Source organism: Drosophila kikkawai, chromosome 2R (assembly GCF_030179895.1).
Source record: "Drosophila kikkawai strain 14028-0561.14 chromosome 2R, DkikHiC1v2, whole genome shotgun sequence".
NCBI classification, from domain to species: Eukaryota; Metazoa; Arthropoda; class Insecta; order Diptera; family Drosophilidae; genus Drosophila; species Drosophila kikkawai.
In genome coordinates this window covers 7,931,075-7,955,955 of record NC_091729.1, presented here as the reverse complement: position 1 = coordinate 7,955,955, position 24,881 = coordinate 7,931,075, and the positions used below count along the sequence as shown (strand labels likewise).

Below are 24,881 nucleotides of genomic sequence, written 5' to 3'. Positions count from 1 at the left end.
TGCAAATGCAGGCGGGAAATGGAAAATGTAACATGCACACAATGCCTTGTTGACACCGCACCTCGCAGCTTGCACCTCAGTCTGATCAAACGGCTGGTTAACCCGATTTGGAATACAAAAACCTCACAAATAAAGTCGTATTCCACTCGAAATCAAAGTTAAATGTATTTTGCTGTGCAGATTTATTCATTTATCCAACCAATTTTTAAATGACAATTAAAATTAAACCAAAGTTAATTCATTTAATAGTTGGATATGTTTAATTGGTATTTTTAAAACAGAACCCCATATTTGGTTACTAAAACATAGCTAAAAAGAGTTCCCAGAAGAAGGTCTTTTTAAATATGACAGGTTTCTTCTTTGTTACTTCTTTACTTTAAAATCTTTCGTAGAAACAATTTAAGCTCACCACAAAGTTGTATTTTATTCAGTTGCTTATGGTGACAGTGTTTCAAGGATGCCTACAACTAGTTGACAGAGGTAAACCCAAATATAATACCATCAGAAAAATCCCATTTTTAGAACAAACCTCGTAATTGCAATAATGCACTTCCTAATAATACATTTACAGATACTGCCTGATTCCGATGTCCAAGGCCGACCACAAAACAGTATGGACAATACGAATTTCGGTCAACGAGGCCAGGGTTCCACTAAATTATGCAGTGGCCGCTGGCCAGACACAGGTAGGTATCCGGCAAATGTGTCTGTGCATCTTGTAGATGGGCGTAAACAGCTGAAAGCAACTGTTAGGAACCGGATTTGTATCCCAATCCGACCGTTGTTGCCACTTGCATCGCCTCGCCCCACACCAGTGTGTGGTGCTGCAAATGAAGTGCAGTTTAAGAGCCATCAACGTCAGGGGCGATGGGCTTGTTTGTGGACAAAGGACATCGGAGGAGCTGCGGCCCCGGCCTGAGCCGGACTAAGCTGGCCTGACAACGAGCATCTGGGGAGGACATAACCCAATTAGTTTTAGACTTTTGCCACGACACATGCCAATTCATTTGACTCCGACACCGGACAGGGCCACCGCTGCTCCTGCCGGTCGCCTTCTCATTTGCATTCGCTTTTGCGTCACAATTTTTAATTATTTTAAAGCGCATTCGTTTGGGGACAACGACTAGAATGCTAAATGCTAAATGCAAAATGCTAAATGCAAAAAAGGACGCCAGTCTTGCGAATGCAAATGAACAAATGACCCTGGCAGGTATTTTCGAGGACAGCCACTCGAGCTCGAGCTCGAGCCGGAGGCGAAGGCGGTGGCGGAGGCCCGAGGCACTGCAGCAGCCTCCAGATGCGAAAACAAAGCCGTACAAGCGCCGCCGAGAAAGCTGCCTAAGTAGGCGTAGAGTGTTTGCTTCCTGGCGCACGGCAGCAACAATAACCGCACACAATGTCAACAGCTCGACGAGTCTGGGCCTGAGCTCGAGGTCCTTGCAAAGAACAGCTTCCTCACTCGCAGCGGAGACGAAGGAAGGCATGGCATGGAAAACAGAGCAACACTTAAAAGTTAAAGCAAATGGAAAAGTGTGCTGGGAAGGCAAGCAGGCAAATCAGAAGGTAGGGAAAAGAGACCCAGGATCCAGAGTCCAGGGGTTTTTCGAGAGCTCTCCTATTACCAAATTAGCCACTCAGTCATTCGGGCCCTGTTTGTCCTGCCTGAGTTAAGGGTTAGTCGGAATATACTCGGGATCTTGATAAAGCTCTGTGTTTAAACATCTTTAAGACTGGGCGCAGCACTCCGTCGTTACAGCATGAATATGCTATGCTTAATTTGTTGTCCAGGCTGATGTTTTCTTAGGCTGCCTCTCGGCATCGCCTCGCCCGAGCAGCTTAATGCAAACTCTAGTTAATAAATGACAGGCCTATCGCCACACAAGCTGAGGCCATAAACAACCTTAAACCGGGCCAAAGCTGATGGCTGTAACATGGCCCCCTCTGCCTCTCCCCTTCCCCGGCCTGTCAATAAGCGTAAATTTGCCAAATACAAATAATCTTTTTTGTTTGGGCTCACTCTTTAATCTGCCCGACTTAAAATCTCAGCAGAACCTGGCAAATACCGAGTACGTTTGTGTATATTCTAAACTGCAAGATGTGCTGTACAAATCGTGCGAAATCAACGACTAACGAAAGTGCATTCAGCTGCCAAGTTGTCTAAAACTGCGTGCTGACCCTGCAAGTTGGCTGAAACTTTACAGATTGGTTGCCTCCAAATTACGCTAATTATATCTCGACACTGCCAAGTGTTGCTCCATCATTATGTAAGAAAAATAAGTAGATAACTCAAAGGATCATAAATTTGAATGCATGGAAAGTCAAGTATTATTACTTTGTTTTATAATACCCTGTAATTATATTTACTGAAAACATTATACCTCATCAAAATTTCAGTAATTGTAAAAGGAATGTTAAAAGACACATCAAGGGATATAGGATACTTTGCAACGAATTAGATTGCATCGAGTTAGACAGGCAACAAATCTGAGAAGTTAGGCAGCTCGAAACCCAGGAGCCAGCCAACTGCGCCGTGCTTATCTCAACCGTAAAAATGTCTGCCATATTCCATTTCAAATGCAGTACCTGCAGCCAGACAGGCCCAGGCCTCGTCCAGGAAAAAGGAAAGTATGTACGCACATGCTCGCACACATAAAAAATGCTGAAAACGAAATGTCAACGACGAAAAGTTCAGGACAGAAAAAATCGGAAGGCAAAGAAAAAAGAGCAGGATGAATCGCCAAAAGGCGGTCGACCACAGGAGCCAAGATCCCGAGCAGTGCCAGCTGTAATCAGCAACATCAGCATAAACTTGGCTAACACAAACACACGGCCGCGATAGCACACTGTTAGAAAATCCAGGCTAAAGTTTTCCAGCCCCCACAGCTGCAGTGGGGGCGTGACTAGGCCGGAAGGCTGCCCCAACAAGACACATCTAATAACATTAAGTAGTTTGCGCGTCGTTTGAATTATGGCCACGTTCGCTGATGGCAGCCTGTGCGATGAGTGGCACCACCCCAGCTGCCACCCGTTGGGCCTCTTTTTCGCAAGCATTTAATTCGCATGCGTTTGCTGGTTGGCCACTTTGCACTACTCTCGCTTCCTTGGCTTGGCGAAAACTCAATTTTGAAAAATTATTGCTAGACACGAAAGGTAACCAAGCAAACGGGGCCGAACGCTCCCTGAAGGTCAACTACGGGAATAAGGAAAGGTCCTTGCCCAGCATGGACTTAGACCACACCGGGATGGAAATAAAAAAATATTTAAATTATTATTTATCAAGTGTGCTGCAATAGTAACTCTTTAGTTTTACTTTACACGCTCAGATATATATGTATATGTCGGCTTCCTATGGAGGAAGCACATTCATTTTCCCATTTGTCCTGCTCTAAGAAATAATAAAGCGAAACACGAAACAAAAACGAGCTAGCTTTAATGTATTAGAAATACTACATTAAATGTATCCCAGGGCGATTAAATGGTGTTTAAAATTTAAATTTTATCATAAAAACCATAATAAGAAATATTGTTAAATTTACTGCGAATATATAATAGACAAGTTAGGCATTATGATTACCTAAAAAGTAAATGACTAAACTCGCTCCATCTATTATATTGGAAACTTTCCAATGGAAAGCAAGAAATACTTATAATTTGGCTATATTTGATTATCTATAATAAAAATGTACGTTAATCCTTTAAGAAAAAAAAATTATAATAATTCTTGAAAAAAAAGTATACTAAAAACATTGGAAAATAAATTAACAATAAATGAAGCTAATTTCTTCACACCGCAGTTTGTTTGGGTCATTCTGGTCAAACTAATAAAAAACTAACAGGAGATATATAAAAATTGTATATTTATACAAAGCCCATAATTATTTGGTTTTGATAAAATTTAAAAACTGTGTTTTTTATTTTAATCGTGTAAAATAACTATGAATTGAAATATCTTATATAATAACAAGAAAGGAAGCTAACTTCGGCACGCCGAAGTTTGTATACCCTTGCAGTTTGGTTTTATTATAGATTTAAATGCTGAAAAAACTCACAAAATAGAGTTTCATTACATTCTACCTATACTTATTATGCTTACAGTTTGACAGTTACAGTTTTACATTCCCAGCTTTACATATTTTATACATTTACCGATCGCTTCTATGACAGCTATATGATATAGTTGTCCGATTTTTATGAAACTTATACCAAAATTCTAGAATAATAAAAAAAGCTTATATCTCAGAGTAGATGAAAATACGTTGAAAAAAAACGAAGTTATAATTTTTTTCCTATTAATTTCCAGATCGTTCCTATGGCAGCTATATCATATAGTCGTCCGATTTTCATAAAATTTTTACCAAAATTCTGAAATAATATAAAATGGCCATATCTAAAAAATTATGTAAAACTGTTTAAAAACAGCAAAGTTATAATTATTTTTCTATAAATATATCGAACATTTGTATGGCAGCTATAAGATATAGTCGTCCGATCCTGCCCCTTCCGACATATATAGCAGTGAGAGCATATAGAAGATTATATGCAAAGTTTCATTCAGATAGCTTTAAAACTGAGGGACTAGTTTGCGTAGAAACAGACAGACGGACAGACAGACAGACGGACAGACGGACATGGCTAGATCGACTCGGCTGTTGATGCTGATCAAGAATATATATACTTTATAGGGTCGGAAACGTCTCCTTCACTGCGTTGCAAACTTCTGACTGAAATTATAATACCCTGCAAGGGTATAAAAATTATGTTGAAAAACAACAAAGTTATAGGTTCTTCTATCGGATCGTTCATATGTTCATATAATCATAGTCCTATTTTCAAAATATTTTAAACCGAAATTCTGAAATAATACAAAGTGGGTATATCTCAAAGAAGATGATGATAATAAATATTGATTTACTTTAAAATTTGTTACAGTTTCAATAATCTATAAGGACCTGCAAGTAAATCCCCCATTCTAGAACCATAAAAAAGGACTTTAAGAAAATGGTTCTCCCAAATGACAAAATATAATATATTTATATTAAGAAATTGTACATATATTCCCTAATATAACGCAAAATATCTACTTATATCTTTTTTCAAAAAAGTAATTTGTAATCGAATGCTCATGAAAATGACAGTTGTACCAATTTCCAAAGCTTTGTATGTCACTAGTAATACCCTTGCTACTTACACACACAACATTTAAAGGATTTTAATTTTTTAAAGTTATATCTCGCGTAAAACTTTGCAATATAACAAAGATAATTTGATATATTTCCGAAATTATATCATATATTTTTTAGCTGCGAATGCCTGCCAAAAACAAAGTGCAAAAGGTCAAAGGTGGGAAGGACTGCCGCGGCACTCCACCGAAAACACGAAAAACGTGTGCCACAAACAACCAACAACACCTGAACAAAGTTGTCTCGACTGGCAGACAGCGGCGACGGCAACGATGACGACGCCACTGCCAGAAGCGAAATTCAAAAAGCGAAACTGGAAAACTTTCGCAGGGAAACTCAAACTTTTTATTTGCATTTTTTCATATTTTCCAAGATGCGAGGCGAGATACTTTCGCTGCGGAGCCAGCAGCCTGCATGTGTGCGAGTGTCTGTGGGCCCGGCCTAATTTAAACGATTGTGGTGTTGATGTAATTGCTCGCAAATGAGTAGTGCTCCTGTGGCACCACCGAATTAGCAGCACTTCACAGGTAAACAACGACGGCAGGTAAGTGGTCGGAATTAATCGGCACGAGAACTATGTATTGTGGCCGTCAAAGTCCCCTTTCAATTAACATTTCAGCCCCAATAAATCGGCTGATTGTATTTATTGAGGATGTGCACTCTCACACACAAGAATAGGCGTGTGTATAATCACTTTTCACGTATGCTAGGCGGCTGCTGCCATTATCATTTTTCATGCTGTCTGGCCGGATTGTTGTTGGCCACTTATTGCTAGCATCTGTCATACATCGCAGACATCCTCGAATGTGTGTATACAAACATCCTTCCATTTTGCCTCGTTTGTTTACTCCAGCTTGGCAGTCTCAGGTTTCCTTTTCTTATTTGTTATTATCCATAATTCAATTTATCATTATGTGTTCGTTATGATTTCTTTGAGGTTATATAAAGGCTTCTTCAGATTGGCATTGGCTGGATGATTGTTGTTGTTGGCCAAAGTTTTATGGCTGAATTGATTATTTAAATGCCTTCGTTAGGGGAATTTAGTGGTGATGATTCTAGAGTGTGATTGATTTAATTATTTATATTTTATTATTATTATTTTTGGATCATTTTATTATTTATAGTATATTTCTTTTTTTTTTGCTCTACTTTTATATATAATTTTATTTAGTTTAGACTTTATTATTTGATTGTTAAGAATATGGTAATTTTTTAATTTCAGTTTAATTTTTTCGGCCTTTGAAATTAGCTTTGAAATGCACACTTCTTGCCAGTCAAAGTAATTGACGGTAAGATTTAAAAGGTTCGGCTTTCGATCGGATTTCTTTTGATTATTGATTAATTTTATATTGGGTTGTTGTTTGCGTTAGTTTTGCACATTTGCAGTTGTCACTCAGGACGAGTCCACGGTCCGCTGCTCCTCCCTTTGGCTCCTGGATTCCTTACCTGCAGGGCTTGGGCTCGGGCACGGGCATGTCCGAGTGACAATTGCAGGACCTGGGATCGGATTGTTGTGGTCACCTTGATACGGCTGTGATTGCAATTCCATATTACATTTGCACTGTAATTTTTGCCTTATTTATTCTGCACGAAACACCCACCGCACCCAGCCAGTTGGGAACGGAATCAATTATTAACCGCATTCCCTCTGCACACAACTATCTTGGGTGGGCGTTCAACTCGAGTTTTCGCCCTGCGTATCGCCTGTTATTATTTTATTCTCTATTGGTATTGCTGCGGACGAGTAGAAAAATGGTAGAAATTCATATTTTATAGGCGCGGACGCGTCGCGGACTGCAGCTCCCGAGCTGTGCTGGGCTGTCGGCTGTCGAGCGACGGGGGCGACGGAGGGCAGGAGCCAAGCCAGCAGGAGCCAGCAGGAGACGCGCACTGACGGGCACAACAAAAACACGACTGAGGCCGCCCAGCGGCCACCAACGAATAACGAGGCGAAATTGAAAGCGAGCGCCGCCACCGATGGCGAATGCGAGTGCGAATCGGACTCGTTTTCGGCTGGCTTCAGTTTCAGTTTTCCGCATTCAGGATTCAGGTTGAACGAAATTGAAAGCGCCTCTGCCGAAGTGGGTCTCTCGCTCGTCCTGCCCACAGCAGCAGCAGCAGCAGGAGCGCCCAAGAGTTCGCGAGCAGCAAGCGCAGCTGAAGGCATGTAAACAAAGCCAGGACGAAGCTCGGCCAGGTAGGGAGCCGACACGAGGGGACACAAGCCGAGCGAGCCGAGACGAGCCGAGTGCAGAGCCAGCGAAAGCTCTCTCTCGCTGCCGCTCAGCTGTGCGTGGGCGTTGCAAACAGCTGATAGCAGCTGTCGCTCTCTGAGCGCCTCTCTTTTGGCCTAATTTGCTGACATTGCTTAGACACGGCAAGAAATTGGTGTCGACCGAAAGGGGGAAACCCAGCTTCGAATTAGAAGATCAAATTCTTTTTTAAATCAAAAAAATAAAGATAATTTGGAACTAGATAAAAAATAGTTCTAATGTATTTTTAAATTTTAATTTCAAAGTTTTTTTTTAGGAGTGATTTACAAATTTCGCTCAGTGTAAAAGCTCGCTGACTCGGACACACACACTCAACTGCATTCTGTCGTTATCCTAGCTGACATAGTAAACATGACCAAAATGCATGTTCCCCAAGGTGCCAGCGTATCTGTGAGTGGGTGTGTGTGTGTGTGTGTGCGAGTGTGCGGGGGTAAAGCCGCATTTGACGTGCCAGTGCCACATTCATTTGCATATTTGAGAGCGTTTTCTGGCTTACGCGTGAAGCGGGCGTGTGTCTGTGTGCGGGAGCAGGAGGAGGAGGCGGAGGGCTGGACCGCACACGCCGAAGTCTCATGTGTAAGGCATAGATAAGTTCAACTTAATTAAAGTTTCAGGCGGGACAAAACGTCGGCTGCTTGGTTTTTCGGCTCTTTGTTACATAAATTATGACAATTGGCCATGCGACTTACAGATGCACCCGAGACCTTGCTCATTTGCCCCATCATCATCAGGGGGTAATCGTTAGGCAGCCCCACTGCTTTATTATTAATGCCACCCACATCGTTTGTAAATAAATCTCTGTAAGCTCCAATGTAATTCTGAATTTTAGATCAGGGCTTCGGGCATTGGTCAGGGGAAGTAAGTGTGCAAGTGTGCATAATCCGAGGAATAGTTTAAACGTAATTAGCTCTCAAATCCCCCAGGGCTCAAGAGCTGTACATAGTTACTCGGGTCAAGTTTAGCCTCTTTTAAAATGAAATGAAGGAAGTTTTTATCGCATATCTCAAAAGTAGCCTAGCTGCTTACTTTTGATTTTTAAGTCTATAATTTAGTTTGAAAATATTTCCTTACGGAGTAATGTTGCATTTATAACTTGACTGCCTGCCATTAAAAGAAACCTGGAAGAATTGTAGCATACTTATGCGGGTGAGTCGGAATAGTCGAATATTATGTACTCAGGTATACACAAATACAAGACAAAGTAAAAGGTTTACAAACTCCTATTGCGGATTCACTTTCAGTTTCCAATGATAGTAATCAAGCAGAAACTTCTATACATTACAATTGATCTAATATATCCATATTAATTGCCAATAATAAACTAAAGTATAGATCAATTTGAAAAATTAGGCCTAAAGAACGCTTACAAATCTAGTAAATACATGTACTCAGAGTTGGATGCATTTCAGTCATTCCGTTGTTTATTCCATTGAATAGTTTGATCAATAATAAGTTTCTCTTTTAATTCAGTCCACGTATGCACTCTATATAATTGGTGCAGTTAGAAAGCCTCGTTGTCTTCGTCATTTTCACTATTGTTCTCCAACGAAGCGGCCAAGTCCAGCAGTGCCTTGACCTCCTCATCGTCGACCATTGGTTCCCTGATCAAATTGTGGGGGAAGGGATTTATATCTCGACGCTTGACTAATTCTTGGTCCGCGCGCTGCTTCATTGCAGCTATAACTTGATTGCGAATCCGGTCCTCGTGCTCTTTTTGGGCCAAAAGGATTATGGATTTCATTTCCCATTCACAGCGCTGCTCAGGAGTCAGATGAAGCGATGGATCCTGCTGGCGGCCATCTACTTCCTCGTAAGCAGCCACATGACCGATCGAATATACTGCAAACATTTTTGAGGGAATTTCAATGAAACCAAAAATAACGTTATGCTTGCCGGGTAATCGAGGACTAATGCTTTTATTTTATTATGTACCTAAGGCACATTTATCAGAGTCTACTCAGTCGTTTCTAGTTTTTGTATATTAATGTGACTTTGTTTTAATGCCGCTTGAGATCTCTTTCTCTTCTTCCCAAAAATCGCTGCAGTTTAGCCATCTCATACTCCTTGGCTGCCTGCTTAATAATTTCATTCACCTGCCCCCCAGTCGTGGGGGCCTGTACAGGATCCATGGTCGTTCGGTGAACCTGACTACCGTTGCCGATTTCAACATAGGCGGCAGTCACAAAATCGGTGCCCGATAGCATTGCTTTCCCTAAGATCCCAGAGAACTCCAAGCAAGACGGCTGATTGCCGGCAAGAAACTGAAAAAAAGTATTATATCCCCCAGGCCAGTCATTTGTCTTGAGTATCAATATCAATATTCAATGAAAACGTGCAAAGATATATAAACAAAACGGTAGAAAACATAAACAAGCCGAGAACGCGTCAACAAGTTGGCCAGCAGTGCCAGTCAAAGTTTGGGATGTCTGTGTAGCAAAGGGGTAAACTTTACATTCGGAAAATGAAACGGAACCATGTTCATATATAGCTTTAAGTTTTCTTTTAATCGGAAAAGCCGGGCTTTTTTTGAAAGCTGTTATTGCAGGCAGCCTACGATGGCCAGTGAAAGCTGAAGGCAAAAGCTTTCTTGGTTCATGCCTTCATTATGGTGAGTTTCCTTTGCTCTATTTTATTTTGATATTCTATATTCCCCACTCCAGAAAATATAATTCATTTATTTATGACCAATATGAAATGTACATATGTACCTAATAAAAAAAACCAAGACCACGCTCCTCAGCTATTTCTTCAGTGTGTTGTTTTGCTTATTTTCACTATTAGATTATCATTAGTATAGAAGGAACTATCAGTGCTTTCTGCAATATCCGTAAAATTAGCCAACTCGAAATGTGCTAATTTGACTCCCTTCTATTAATACCATGTCAAGGCTGTGCATTAGGACTTATTGATTGCTGTAAGCGGTGTCAGCACCGCCACCCTCATTCAACCGATGCAATTAATAAATTATGAACTTCTGCCCGCCACTGGTCAGCGACCAGTTCGTCACGCATCGTAACACCGGAATAATGAAAGGTGTCACTCGGTCCGAGAACGAAAACAAAGCCAGCCCAATAACCAGTCCTATTCAATTATGGCCAACACCAATGCCGGGCAGGAATTAAAAATTCCATTTGCGGTCTGCGGTCAGGTAGAGGGGCGTGATGAACCGTCTATACTTATATTTAGCCCAGCTCGTCACTTAGCTTTCTATTAATCAAATCCTGGAGTTGGTTCAATTTACTTTAATTGCTTTACCGAAATTACGTGGGTGGATACCGAAAGCATAGTAATGGAAGTTTATAAACACGTGTAAACAACCAAAAGCTTATCTCTTATATCAAGGCTAAAATTATGGTATAATAATGGCTTATTCCCTATTATAATTTAAATTTTTCCTCTGTTTAAAATATTTGTTTTTCAATTGTCTATAAAATTGACAGATTAATTGTTTCTGACTATTTGTTTAAATTTGTATTTATTTAGTCAGCAGAAAGCAATTTAACATTTTGGTTAACCAATTGTGATTATTTACATTAAAAAAAAAACTAAAAAACATGCTAAAAAGCCGAGGTTTGTATACCCTATCAATTGTCACATATTTTTTAGGAACGATTGTTTAAGTTCATTTGTAATTTGCAATATTCACTTAATATTTTTTGTTTTATTGAAGAGCACAAAAATAAACCGTTTCTGTGTTTATACTAAAAAGTTACATTTTCATTTGGAAGTAAACTAAAGAAAATTGTTGCAAAAACTTCTTAGTCGAATTCTCCACGCGGTTGCGTATTTAAATTCGTATTTGACAGTCACTCACTCACTTAAATATTCGTCACAGACACGCGTCGTATACATAATATAGGGAACCAACATTCCTAATCCCAACCATGACCAAGAACAACAAAACTTAGCGGCATAAAGTTGGCGCCAGTCGGAGGAAAGTCAGACAGCCAGCCAGGAAATGGGCGGGCGCGACTGCCTCCCAATAGGAATTCCCGTTTTCCACTTTCCATTTTTCCACGCTTTTGCACACTGAACCTGAACGTTGCACCGACTTGTTGCACTCACTTTTCCACCGCCGCTGCCATCTACGGCTGGTTCCAGCGGATCCGGCTGCAGGTTTAGTTGCGAGACCGCGGGCGTGGGCGGAACCACATCGCCGCCGTAGTAGTCCGCCACGCTGGGCACCAGCAGCACGCCCACCTTGTTGCGGGCCACTTGCTGGGTGCTGCGACGGTGCCGCGCCGGCAGCATCATCCTGTGGGCCACCAGAGCCATGATCGACGCTGGAAGGCTTTAGGCGATTTTTCGAGTGGAGCCCTAGGGGTATTTAAGTCAAATCGAAGTCCTGGCGCACGCGGAACACTCGCGGAGGGCAAATCAGAGCCGCGTTTGCCTTAAGGAAATGCTCGCTGCCAACTGAAGGACCAAAAAAAGGAAAACAAGCCGCAAACGAAAAACGAGCGGCGAAACTTTCAACGCACCGGAAAGAGGCGAACGACGAAAGGAAATGGGCGACAGCGCTCTCGCTCGCTCTCGCACACACACACACACAGCCAGTGAGTGTGTGTGAGTGTGTGCTTGCGTACTAAACGCCGCATGTTTGATGAGCGTTTTGTTGTTGCTCCTTTAACGTTAATATTAATGTCGGAATCACATTGTCTGCGGAGGAACGCGTCTGTGTGTGAATGGCGACTGTCGTGTCTGGTGTGCGACTCGACGAGAGTCCTGTCTGTGCGGTGTGTGTGTGTGTGTGTGTGTAAGTTTACCAACACGTGCACGCCACATTTAATAAACGAAAGTCGAAAAACAAGCAGGAAACATGGCGCAGATGTAATATTTGTTGTTAAAATAAAATGACGAAAAGGAAAACAAGTTGTAACATAATAAAGCATGAAAATGGCTGGCACGACTTTCCAATACCCTTCGTGTTTTTATAACCCTTTAGGTTATTTATCATAATTTTTATGTAAAATTTCCAAAAAAAACAACATTATATCATAAGCTAGTCACATTTTCTGTTTCTGTTTCCAAACATGCTAGAAAGCGTACTTACTGATCAAAAGGTCATTTTAATTTTTAATCTATTTGGAACATTCTCAAAATTGATGACCCAACACAGTGGAATTGAGAATTATGTTCAGGATGCTTAGTCGCATAATCCTGAATCGGTGCATCTGTGCACGCAACTACGCGAAGGACGTAAGGTTCGGAAGGGAGGCCCGCAGCCTGCTCCTGCGGGGTGTGAATATTATGGCCAATGCTGTGGCCACCACCCTGGGACCGAGGGGCAGGAACGTGCTCATTGAGCAGCTACTAATCTCTCCGCGGATCACCAAGGACGGCGCTACGGTTGCGAACAATGTGCAGCTGAAGGACCGACGCTGGAACCTGGGCGCCCAGCTGCTTCGTCAGGCGACCAACGATACCAATAATGAGGTGGGCAACGGCACGACCCTGGCCACGATTCTGGCCCGCGGCATGGCCTGTCAGGGCATTCAGGCGACCCGCGCAGGTCAAGTCAACGTCCAGCTGCTGCGCGAGGGCATTCTGGAGGGATCTCGGGTGGTGTGCGAGGCCTTGAGCGAGATGTCCGAGTCGGTGGTGAACATCGGGCAGGTGGAGGCCGTGGCTAAGATGGCTTTGAATGGCAACGAGCGCCAGGCCGAGCTGATTGGCGATACGATCCTGGAGCTAGGCGAGGACGGAGTCATCCTTCTGAAGGAGTCGCACGGCAGCGAAGACGAGGTTAAGATTCAGGAGGGCGTGTGTCTGCCCACCGGATACTGTTCGCCCTTCTTTGCAATGTCGGCTAATGGCGATACCCTTGAACTGGGCAACTGCCTACTGTTGCTCACGTTGGCCAAGATAGATGAGGTTAGCCAGATTCTGCCAGCCTTGGAGATGGCCAAGGTTAGGCAGCAGCCTCTCCTGATTATAGCCCCGCACTTCGCCAGCGAGGTGCTGAGGGTTCTGGTCCACAACCTCCTGCAGGGTCGTGTTCAGGTGTGTGCCGTTAAGGCCCCCGGGTTCGGCGAGGAGCAGCGAGAGCAGATGCGAGATCTGGCCGTGGCGATGGGTGCCAATCTGCTGGAGGACGCCACCTGGCTGGCAAAGCTCACAGAAGAGGACCTTGGGGAGGTTGTCTCCGCGATCGTAGATGCAAAGAAAACGCACATTCTGGAGCCGATTAACGCAAAAGAGGAAGATATGGAGGGCCGGATCGAGCATATCCGTGAGCTAATCGAGGAGGCCGTCACAGACCAGGAACTAAACCAGCTAAACACGCGTTTGGGCCGCCTGCAGGGCCATCTGGCCACCATCTATGTGGGCGGGAGCTCTGAGCTGGAAGTAACCGAGCGGAAGGATCGCTTCAAGAACGCCCTGCTAGCAGTTCGAGGGGCCATTCGAGATGGCGTTGTTCCCGGTGGCGGTTGCGCCTACCTTCGCTGCATTCCCGCCCTCCAAAAGCTGCCATCGGCGCAAGTGCCGGAGCATCAGATGGGCAGGGAGATCGTAAGGGACGCGCTGCGCTTGCCCTGCTACACGATTGCCCTCAACGCGGGGGCGGATCCCGACGAAGTTGTCCGGAGAGTGCTCGCCGGAAGTGGAACCTTTGGGTTCGATGCGGCCAACGGGGATTTCTGCGATCTTGCTGCCCGCGGGATTGTCGATCCCACAAACGTGCTGCAAGCCGCCGTCGGCGTTGCGGCGGGAATAGCCTCCCTGCTGGCCACCACCGAGGTGCTCATCACCGAACAACCAGTCAAGCGCAAAATACCGAAAAATCAAGTTACTCGGGATCTGGCAAAACTTGTTGGAATGTAAATAGTTGGTGGCAAGCCTTATATCTGTACAATTTCAAATTATGTGGTCAACTGTTTCTAGAATTTTTTTTAGTTCATGGCGTCGCGACGTTAATAAAGTAGTGCAAATATAAGACTTCTACGATATTGCATTTTATGGTGTAAGGTGTTTATTAAATGGTATATTTATAGTTAGCAAATCAGTTTCCAATATACTTTCCGAAGAAAGCGATTGAGAAATCATTAAAGTATCCTTGCATCGGAACATGAACTTCTTGATGGCTTGTTTGAAGACTCGCCAAGCTTTTCAGATTGCTAAATTTTTTTAAATTTTTTTAAAATTTGGCGTCAGAGAGGAGCAATCCAGAGTTGGAAACAAAAAATTACATGCGTTTTGCGGAACACAGATCTTTAGATCAATAATATTCCGCCAACCTAAATATTTAATGTCCATAATAAAGGTAGAATTTTTGTTAAAACTATGAAGACATGTTCAAAATAACCTTGTCCTGTTGTAAGCTTAAAGCACTATCCTGGCTTATGTTACAGAGCGCTCTATGAGATTCTTTTCCTACACTCATTCACTCTCGCATATGGACATATCACTATTATTGCTCATGATCGTCCACACCGCTATTCAAAGCGAAGATTTCGCCTTGACCTATTTAAACGTGGGACACTTGTGCAGCAGTTTGTCCTTCGGCCCTTGTTTTTTTTTTGCTTTAGGGCCTCGATATCGCTATTGTAAGTCTTTTTTCGAAGGAAATCTAAATCTAAATAAATCTAGGGCTTCCCTAGTAGCTAGTAGTCGTTAAAAAGTTTTCTTTTACGATGTTCTCCTTCTGTTGTTTAAGAAATAACAAAAATTATGTATTATATAGTCCCTTGATTGATATTTCGATTACAAATATTTTTCATTTTGTATATTCATAATCCTGGTTAGACAGCCCATAGAAAAAGCTCAAACCAAAATAAAGGCGAGCAGTGTACTCATATTTGTGGTTATTTTATGGCTTGTCTCCTTGTCGAATCCATAAAATGAACTCATACTAGCACGCGTGCCGCCGCGCTTGATAGACACAGAGAAAACTCCTGGCCTGGCCCGCTCCACTCGATGTCCTTCGCCTCCTGCTCGCTCACTCGACTCACGTCTAGCTTGACCTTAACCATTTGCTGCGTTTTGTTTGGGCGCCGGCAGCAAATACATATGGAAACGGACAACAAACAAGGTGGAGCGGGGAGGAGAAATGTCAGCAGCCGCACTTTTATTTATCTTGATATATATGCCCACATACACATATGTATGTAAGTATGCACGGGTTGAATACGTCAGTTATGTAAGCCTGTAGCGATGTCATTAACGGTGATTAGGGACAATCAAACGGAGGAAGTGCGGGAGCATTACAACGGCGAGCACAAAGCACGCATACGCTACAAGGGACTGACAAGCCGAAACATCTGTTTATTGAGGAGGTTGACCTTCCCACACACACATGCACCCACACTGGCACAGCCAAAGGGCACAGTCAGGACATGCATAATTAAGGAGCCTGGGATACTTTTTTGGGTCACTGCCATCGGAGGGTCGTTGTTCGTATTCGCCGGCTACAAAATTGCACTCTTAATAATGCAACAGTGACTCCTGGCAGTGAATCGAGGATTATGGCCGAGACAGGGAAGTCCAAGCTGATTGGGGCGCCTGAGAACTTTGCAACTCTAACGGTGTTTCAATGCGGGGGAAACATGGGGAGCATAAGTGGACTTACCTTGACACGAAGATACGGATACAGATACGGATACAGCTAAGCATATACACATATAGAGAGATGGGCGGTTCGATGTCGGAGCCTGGACAGACGCCGGGGCTAACGATTCTTGAGGAAGCGCAACATTTTCCACCGCTTCCCGCCGATTCTGTGCCGATGTCTGGGTGCAAAGTGATATGAAATTGTGCTGGTGATGGCTGCGAAAGAGATAATACAGAAAATACTCATTGGGATTAGCGATTGCAATTTCTCTAGTCTATCCCTCATCCTGCTGACACACGTATGCTCCACTGTCGCTGCTCCAGTTCGTAAATACAAAATCCAATGACACAAAACCAGCCTGACAGTTGTCGCCTCTTGTTTTAGCAACGCCCCCGGAAGGGACAACGGCAGCGCTGCCATGTCTGGCGGGTCCTTCGCGCGGCAGAAGGATACACAGCGCGAAGACTCGTGTCAGGGCCGAGGGGTTTTCTAGTTTCTGTTTGGTTTTTGCTCCGTTGTCTGACAACTTCCGACTTTTGCGGTGGCGACTCATGAATCAAAATGACCGAGACGTTTCACAAAATAGTAAGCCGAAGAAAGAAAAACCCAAATAGGTAATTTTCGTTAAATTTATCAGCAAGTCCCACAAAATTAAATGTCTATTTAAGCTCAATCATTTATTTTTAAAATGATTAATTAATACTGCTTTTTGTAAGAAAATTCCCATTTTACACTTGAATAGCGTACAAGCAATACTGAAGCAATATGTTCAATAAATTTTGTTGGCTTCCTCTGGGGTTTTATTTATTAATATATATTTGCAAATTCGTTCTGCTGTATGACAATTATAATATTTCTCACACCCTTTTCAGTTTTTGAAATCCGCGCCTCGCAGAGCTGACTGCTGTAAAACAAAGTACCGCATCATTCAGCCTATAACAGCAAACAACATTTTTACCAGCGATGTCACACCAAAGGTTGTAGTATCAGGTGTGGAATTTTTACATAACCGATTCGTAATTCCACCCCGTTTTACATACCTTCTACCCCATTGCTACATTTGACACAGTTGGTTACATTTGACACATTAAGTTAACCGCTAAGCCAAATTTCGCCTGGCCACACTGTTTGCCTAACAACAATAACAAAAAGTCAGTTACTAATCAGTGTTGCCATTTTAGCTATTTTATTGCTGAAATGCTATTAGCTAGAAATCTAGCTTTGCCAATTTCAAGGTATTGAAATACTTCATTAAGGAAAATATTGAAGCAATTAGGTTGTGTTATGAAAAAATTCATTTCGTAAAATTGGAAAATACCAATAAATCAGTAACATTTTTGACCTCAGGGGTCATCAGTTTGAATTTTTTTTTAGCTATTTCTAGCATGTTTTTTCTTTAACTTTAGCTATTTTAGTCCATGCAATTCTGCCAACACTGTCACTTATATTACTGCCGCCGATTTAGTTAGCTCTAGTTATTATCAGGAGATGTGTTTTGACTTTTGGCCGTTAAAATGACGAACCTAAGCCCATTCGTCTACTGGTCACAGACCAAACAGACCCTGCTGCTCAAAGTCGACCTCAAAGATGCCAAGGTATGTGTGCTTGCCGCTCCGGCCCGACTGGAGACTGCGAAAAATCAATACTAATGCTCCGAGCGTTGTCTCAGGGCGCTATCGCGGACTTTTCGCCGGTTTCAGTGAACTTCAGTGCCAACGGCTACGGAGCCCGCGGGGTGAATGCATACAAGTTTCAACTCCACTTCTACTCCCTGATTGACGACGAGACGGCGGGCTTCGTGGTCAGCGACAACAAGATCGAGCTGCAAATCCGGAAATTGGAGCCCGCCTGGTGGCCGCGTCTGGTGGCCACCCCCCAGAAGCCCCACTGGCTGAAGATAGACTTTGACCGCTGGCGAACGGAGGACGATGCGGAGCTGGAGGACAAGCCGCGCGACGTGCGCGAGGACTACGAGAAGGAGTACGCCGAGCTGCAGAAGCGAGAGCTCGGCTACATCAAGGGTTAGCCGGGGCATCGATGTCGATATGCAGAAGTGAAGCCTAATTGAGAAATTGTATTCCGTTGCAGAGAAAACGAAGAAGGTCTACATGATTTTCTACAACCTGGCCATGTTCGTGGGCTACCTATACATGGTGGCGGTCATGGGCGTGCTCTACTATCGCGATGGCGCCGAGAGCATCGGCAAAATGTACGCCAATGTGGGGAATGCATTTAAGTTCGTCCAGTTGCTGCAGTATCTGGAGGTGATGCACCCGCTCTTCGGCTACACCAAAGGCAGCCCGGTAGTGCCATTCTTCCAGGTGTCCGGGCGCAACTTTATTCTGTTCCTGATGATCGACATGGAGCCACGCATGCACGCCAAGCCCGTGGTTTTCTATGTTTTCGTCATCTGGTCCCTAGTGGAGCTGGTGCGGTGAGTCAGTTGTGCCTCTAACCCTGAAAGGGACATTTGTGCAATCTCGATATATTCTTGTTTCCCCGACAGCTATCCTTTCTATCTGGCCCAGCTGCTGGGCCGGGAGGTGGGCCTGCTCACCTGGCTGCGCTACACGATATGGATCCCGCTGTACCCCATGGGTATCCTCTGCGAGGGCATCATTATACTACGTAATATTCCCTACATCGATGAGACAAAGCGCTTCACCGTGGAAATGCCCAACACTTGGAACATCACCTTCGACATGGTGCTCTTCCTGAAAATATACCTTCTGCTGCTCATTCTGCCTGGTAGCTACTTGGTTATGTCGCACATGGCCAAGTTGCGGGCCAAGAAACTTGGACGGGGCCGCGCCAAGCGTCGGCAGCAGCACCTGCATGCCGACTAGTTCAGAACAAGGTTCTTTTGTTTTCCTATTTTCATTTAACTTAAGCAAAAAGTCCAAAGATTACAAAACATACTATACCACACTGACTTTCATTAAAACTTTTCTTAGTATTGCAATTGTGTACCGACTTCATTTCGTCAAAGTCGCTTGTGTTCGTTAGCATTTATATCGCCACCTGCAGATAAGAAATATGGGGCGGAAATCGCTGTTTTATCCAGCGAGATAGAATTTCCCTTTCTACAGTCTTTATAAGATTTCACGATATGTCAAGTATATATATGTCAAGTAAGTATATTAAACTAGGAAAATAATAGTTAACATTTTTATGCATTAAATTTCTTGTAATAAAATAAAAGTATTAATCTAAAATCACAAATCGTAACAGAAAATTGTCATATTTTTAAATTATTAGACAACATTACAAGTATTTTGTGTTAACATGTCCCACACTTAGAAACAATTTAAATTTGTCTTTATTTGTTTGACTGAAGTCCCGCAATATGTTCGCAAACGGACTCAGAAAAGAGCGTTCAGAGATCCAAAAAATGTATGTATGTATAATTCCCCATAAGGTTAATTCGGTGCAAAACAGCTCACATTTCAACAAAAAGTTGTGGCGAAACGACTAAAGCTAGCTTAATAAATTAAAAACCATATAATTCCACATTTGAACAATTTCTTTTTTAGTATTTGTATAAAAAATATTTAGAGGTCTAGGAGCAATGGGGACTCTCCTCTTAAAAAAAAGGTTGTTTTCGGAGTTGCAAATTTTAAAAATTTATTTCTTATTTTTAGTTCAAATTGGAAGACAAAACCCCGATTTTTTACTAAAATATTAGGTTAATTTCCTAAATAAATAATTTAATAAAATTTAAAATTAAAAAAGGCTCGACGTGAGTACCTGTAGAATTATCTAAAAAAGTTATGTTCCAAATTTCAAACCGATTGGTTGAGTAGACTTTGAGTTATCGTGTACACCAATTTTCAAAATGGCATTTTTGAGGAGACCGCTTTAAACTTTTTGCACACCAAACGATCTTCAATCAACTCAGCATAACTTCTTCATAGCAATATGATTGTTGTAAAACTTGGACAAAATATTCTTAAGATATTGGGCCTTAAAGACAAAAATCAAATACCTTTAAATAAAGTATGTAAACTTGTATATGTATTGAAAACTTCGGAGTCCCAAAAAAATTATATTGCACTAGTAAGCCAGGCGAACTCCGTTACGCTACCTTCGGCAAATTATCTGTTTAATTGAAGTGCTTTTTGGTAAACCACATTTTTTGTGATGTGTTGTGGTTAATGAAATTATTTAGGGACCAAATAGCCCCTGGGATGTTAAAATCACCAAGAACTACTAACTAAGTGGTCCCTATCCGAAATTCTTTTAGAGACCAACTGAATAGCGGAAAAATGGTTTCAATAAATAGGAAGTTCCGACAATGTAGGAATGTAGGAACATGTCTGATAGGCCGATCTAGCTGGTATACTGTGAACACAGCTTCAAAAACTTCGGAACTCAGAATCTCCGGCTTTAACCAGGTTTCTGTAAACACAACACTTGGGAAGCAAATGTGACACTATTAGAGTACAATTTAGGAAGCTTACTGCGTAAGCCTCTAGCATTCTGATAGGAGATACCTTTTTTGGCATAACATTAAACAAAATTGTATTAACGTTGATCAACCAACCTAATGGCTATTAAACCGTTGGTTATAAATATGAACAAAAATAACATGGCACTTAACAGAAACGGAAACAAATTAAAAAATTTTTAATGACAAGTGGAAAATGCTAGTTACTGCTTTAAGACTCGCGAGATATGTCTTCCTCTTGTCCAGAGATCGGCGGGATGTCTACGTTTGAGCCTTCTTCTGACTGGATAGGAGATACCAAGGAAATTTGTTAGTTTCTTGGGACGGAATTGGAAGACGTAGAAGGCGCATTGGTCAAACCGGGCCTAGGAAGAGTAATTTCAACTGTCCTTTTTTCTCTTTCTTTGCTTCGAATTCCTTGACAATCACATGCTTTGGTCAGATTTGAACAAAGCACAGTTTGCCAAAGAATTTCTCAGGAACATTTATTTTGAAAGATGAAACTGTCTCGTTGGTGGTATTTCCATAAGGGATTTTTTCAAGGCAGGCTGATTATACGCCTTACCAATTTCGGCAGGTAGTCCGGGCCTGACACCCTGGTAGGGAACTGGCGCTCTGAGAGGACAACTGTTGGGACCCTGCAGTGGACAAAACGGATATGGGCAACACCGGGGGCACGGTCTCACCCGCGACACCTTCGGATAACGAATCTTTTTCTAGCACTCTATCTCAGGATTCTTGAAATTTGTCCTGAGGTCGATGGCTATGTCGGGGGAGGCTGCTGTTAGGAGCCTGCCACGCTGGTTGGGATCCTCTTAGATGCTGCACACCAGTTGATCTTCGTGTGCTCACGCGTTGTCTCAATCGGGCATTTTCCCTTACTACATTTCGTCTCTCCTCGCTTAAGTTCTGTGAACACACTTGTTGCTGGCATGCATGATCAAAGCGTTGGTGAACTATCCGGGAAATTGTGGTCTTGATCAAGGACTATGGGCAGAGAGGTTAATTTACCCTCAAGTCCACATAATTTACACAGTTCAACTTACCACCCTAAATACAAATGCTGGTTTCCAATTACACTGATATGAAACGAATAACTTATTTTCCTCAAAATAGAACACAATCGGTTTGTCATAAAATAAACTGAGTAGAGAATTATGGCATGCTATGTGTAAGTGTTGGCGCTTTATGCAAAAATGACTTTCCCGCTTTTCTGTTGCAATTTTTCCTGAATTTTCTTTACTGCAAAAATCACAAATTCCGAGACCTTTCCAACGAATGCAAAACCGTGGAAATCGGTTCGTGCGTTCTGGAGTTATAGGATCTCCGCAGAAAACTCGACTTATTTTTATATAATAGATTAGGATAAGTCTATCGAGGTAACGCCGCTTTATATTTGTAAAATTGGAAGCCAGGAAAACGGGTATTTTGTTACTGCTCAAATCATTATTACTGAAAAATTCAATACTTGGAGGACTAGTTAACAAATTGGAAATTATCCAAACGATTTCACTTTTTAAAAGATCGTTTAAAAGTTTGAATTACCATCTGGTGGGTATATTTTAAATGGACACTTTTTTGTTAGATATGAGTAAAGTAAGTTTATTTGTATGTTTAGTGTTTATTTTTTTGTTGAGTATTTTAATTAAAATAAATTTTCACATATTATTTAGTATAAAATAATGTTTTCATTATAAAAAATTTAAACTTCAATTGATCAACATTGACAGAATCTAGCATATTCTAAAACATAATTCGAAATATTCAAATGATATTTTGGTGAAAAACATCAGAAAAAACGACATGTTTTGATTTGATAACAACTTTTAACACAGAGGCATTTTGCTTTGAGTACGACATCAATTTAAATTCAATAAAAAAAAATATTTGTAAGTCAAGAGAAATACATTATGAAGATTAATCTATGCATAATACATTCAAATAGATTGCATTAACATGTTTCATAACATTTCGCAGAAATCAGCAATAATTTTAGATAGTGCAAACCAAGAAATATATTAAAATAAAGTCTTGGCACATGTTTTTTTTTCAGTTTGAATGCGTACAAATGTTGCTTTCGACATCAGAGAGCTTCCAATGTTTTACATTTTATATCCAAGTTGGGTTATAATCGGAGTACCATATATTTACATAGCCACCATATAAAAAATAGTTTTATTAGTTTAATAGTTAAATAATAAAACAATTGTTCGTCAGATAATTTGCATTCATCACATAAAAAATAGCTAAAATTCCTAAAGAGTTCACAAAGCTTCGGATACCTGTATTCTTCATGGCAGAACACTTAACGGTAGCTTTCGCAATTGTATACAGATAGGATATTCAAAGGTTTAGAAAGTCCAAGTCGGGTCAGCAAAAGTACTTGTTTCTATTTAGGACAACGTTTGTTAAGGGATAAAGACTCCTTCGACATGCTAGTTTCCCTACTAGCTTTTGGCAACATTACATCACATCAAAGAGGCAAAGGCGATTGTGTTACCATGTTCAATATAAATATAAGTCGACATACCAAAAGGCCCCGTGCACTGAGCGTTAACATCCTGCCTGATATTGGCTCCTTTATTTCCCTTGCCGTTTGTGAGGCTGTAATCCTGTTTGTTCGCAAGGACGATGCACGACTTGCTGCTGATCCACTCGACCCGGAACTGGATTGGAATCCTAGGTGGAGCTCACTCCCGGTCCCAATTATTTTCCTTCTTTGCGTGAGGAACTCACACATAAAGGCGGTCATTATTTATGAAACGTAGTACATGTGGATAGGGACTTAATTGCGTTCGGTTTCCTTTCGTGTTCAACACATCAATCGGATCTGTTTTGTGGAAAAGGTGTGCTATAACCTTCACTTCACTTAGCTTGGACAAAGTGGAGCACTAATGGATTTGAGGATAGTGCAGCCGGCAATTGTCACCTGCTGGGCGAGATTAATGGCTCCGGCCCGGGCCGCCGATTCATCCAACAGGCCTGCGAAATGTCTTCCCATCAAGTTCCATTTCGCGTGAAATATTCATTGCAATTTGCACTCCGTCTCGGTTTTCCCGTGCGCTTTTTTTGGACCGGCGCCCGAAACTGAACCGACCCGGGGTTAACGCTCAACTAATCACCAGCCGTGGCCAGCCGGCAGCTAATAAACCTCCGGGAGAGAGGCCTGCCCACTTGCTGATAAATGGGTTTTTGATTAATGCCGAGCGCGATTGATTTTCGGCCACGGAGCAGCTGAGCCAGCGGTTTAGCCCGTTTCGGAGGCGGAAAAATGTGCGGATGTATGCCATCTGACACCCGTCTTTGGGCGATGGCGGGTGTATGTGGACGAGGACGAGGAAGTGCAGGCATCAGCAGTGGCCTGCATTCATGATTTACCGCCTGGTGTAGCTTCCCGGTGGCTGGAGCTCTCCCTTTCCCGGCGGTCATTTATCAACCGCCCACTGGGGAAGGTCAAAAACTATGCCATGCGCCCGAGTCTAAAAGTATGAACAATTGGCCTGGCTTAAATTGCACGCAATCAAAAATAAGTGGGGAAAAGACCAGATCCCACAAAATGGTTTTAGGCAATTATTAAATTAGGGAAAAGCTCAGCCAGTTTGCTGAAAAATAAAATGTAAGTCGAAGAAATCCTTTTTAAGCAGACTAACCAAGCGAATCGCTAGGCTGATATATGTTTTTTTCCCAAATATATATATAATATGTACGTAAGGATATCCAACGCCATAGCACAGAAAACCAAACCACATGCCAACCATGCACTTTCTAGCCCAGCCTTATGCACTAGAGTATGCAATAAAACTCTCATTAATTTCTCAACACAACCGCAATGATGTTGCTGCCACATAGCACACTTAAAAGTGCTGGAAGTTGATTTTATTATTCCTAAAGAAGGGTGAACATGCTTAAATAAAAACAGTAACTTTTAACAATAGGCTTTGAAGTGAAAAATATACATAGAAGTGACCATAATGGCTTATTGTGAAGAGTTCCAGCCAACTAGAGGGATAGGTACTGTAGCCTTTTATACTTTTAAAACAATAAATAACGTAAACGCAGCTATCAGTTTATAAACCTTCACAGTCTGCAATTATTTAACATATAAATAAATAAATGAGTTTGTCAGGGTATTCTAAGCTTCGCTTTCAAAAGACAGATGTTAGTCACCATCCAATGATTTTTTAATTTTATGAATTGTTTACATAGACAATGTACTTGGAAAATATTCTATTAAAATTAAATTTTCTTTGAAATGATGACTTCCAGTAAAAAAAAGAGCCGAGCGCTGGAACGGAGAGGCAATAAAATCCAATGTAATAAAAGCCATACATAAAATCTATGAAAGGGCGTAAGTATCAGCAAACATTGTGCGCAATACACTCGCAAATTGCGCTTGCCAAGATTTGTGTGCTCAAATGGCTGGAGACGTC

The 24,881-nt window shown here is 42.0% G+C and overlaps 5 protein-coding genes across 5 annotated transcripts in view; 2 read left to right on the top strand and 3 right to left on the bottom strand.

Annotated features, from left to right (window-relative positions):
* The window catches only part of LOC108086222 (uncharacterized), a 90,915-nt gene that overhangs the window by 37,312 nt on the left and 28,722 nt on the right, over nt 1-24,881 (bottom strand). The window contains exon 2 of the mRNA XM_017183092.3: nt 16,023-16,219. The gene's annotated coding sequence lies outside the window, so the exon portion shown is untranslated. The remainder of the gene's footprint in view (nt 1-16,022; nt 16,220-24,881) is intronic.
* LOC108086213 (uncharacterized) lies at nt 8,853-9,409 on the bottom strand. The gene has a single exon (XM_017183079.3). The coding sequence runs from the start codon at nt 9,300-9,302 to the stop codon at nt 8,955-8,957; it is 348 nt and encodes a 115-aa protein (XP_017038568.1). The 5' UTR covers nt 9,303-9,409; the 3' UTR covers nt 8,853-8,954.
* Nucleotides 11,263-12,063, bottom strand: LOC138928066 (uncharacterized). Its single transcript, XM_070284347.1, has one exon. The coding sequence runs from the start codon at nt 11,726-11,728 to the stop codon at nt 11,393-11,395; it is 336 nt and encodes a 111-aa protein (XP_070140448.1). The 5' UTR covers nt 11,729-12,063; the 3' UTR covers nt 11,263-11,392.
* On the top strand, nt 12,472-14,398 carry Hsp60D (Heat shock protein 60D). The gene has a single exon (XM_017183068.3). It carries the CDS (start codon nt 12,587-12,589, stop codon nt 14,276-14,278), a length of 1,692 nt encoding a protein of 563 aa, XP_017038557.1. The 5' UTR covers nt 12,472-12,586; the 3' UTR covers nt 14,279-14,398.
* Nucleotides 17,430-18,966, top strand: Hacd2 (3-hydroxyacyl-CoA dehydratase 2). Its single transcript, XM_017160920.3, has 4 exons — nt 17,430-17,599; nt 17,674-18,025; nt 18,093-18,438; nt 18,511-18,966. The coding sequence occupies exons 1-4, from the start codon at nt 17,519-17,521 to the stop codon at nt 18,848-18,850; spliced, it is 1,119 nt and encodes a 372-aa protein (XP_017016409.1). The 5' UTR covers nt 17,430-17,518; the 3' UTR covers nt 18,851-18,966.

What these genes read in the sequence shown, in the direction of transcription:
- LOC108086213 (XM_017183079.3), bottom strand. Translation starts at nt 9,302, where the DNA reads ATGTTTGCAGTATATTCGATCGGTCATGTGGCTGCTTACGAGGAAGTA.
- LOC138928066 (XM_070284347.1), bottom strand. Translation starts at nt 11,728, where the DNA reads ATGGCTCTGGTGGCCCACAGGATGATGCTGCCGGCGCGGCACCGTCGC.
- Hsp60D (XM_017183068.3), top strand. Translation starts at nt 12,587, where the DNA reads ATGTTCAGGATGCTTAGTCGCATAATCCTGAATCGGTGCATCTGTGCA.
- Hacd2 (XM_017160920.3), top strand. Translation starts at nt 17,519, where the DNA reads ATGACGAACCTAAGCCCATTCGTCTACTGGTCACAGACCAAACAGACC. An exon ending in AGAGCTCGGCTACATCAAGG is followed by an intron (nt 18,026 to 18,092) that starts GTTAGCCGGGGC and finishes ATTCCGTTGCAG; the next exon opens with AGAAAACGAAGAAGGTCTAC. An exon ending in TCCCTAGTGGAGCTGGTGCG is followed by an intron (nt 18,439 to 18,510) that starts GTGAGTCAGTTG and finishes TTTCCCCGACAG; the next exon opens with CTATCCTTTCTATCTGGCCC.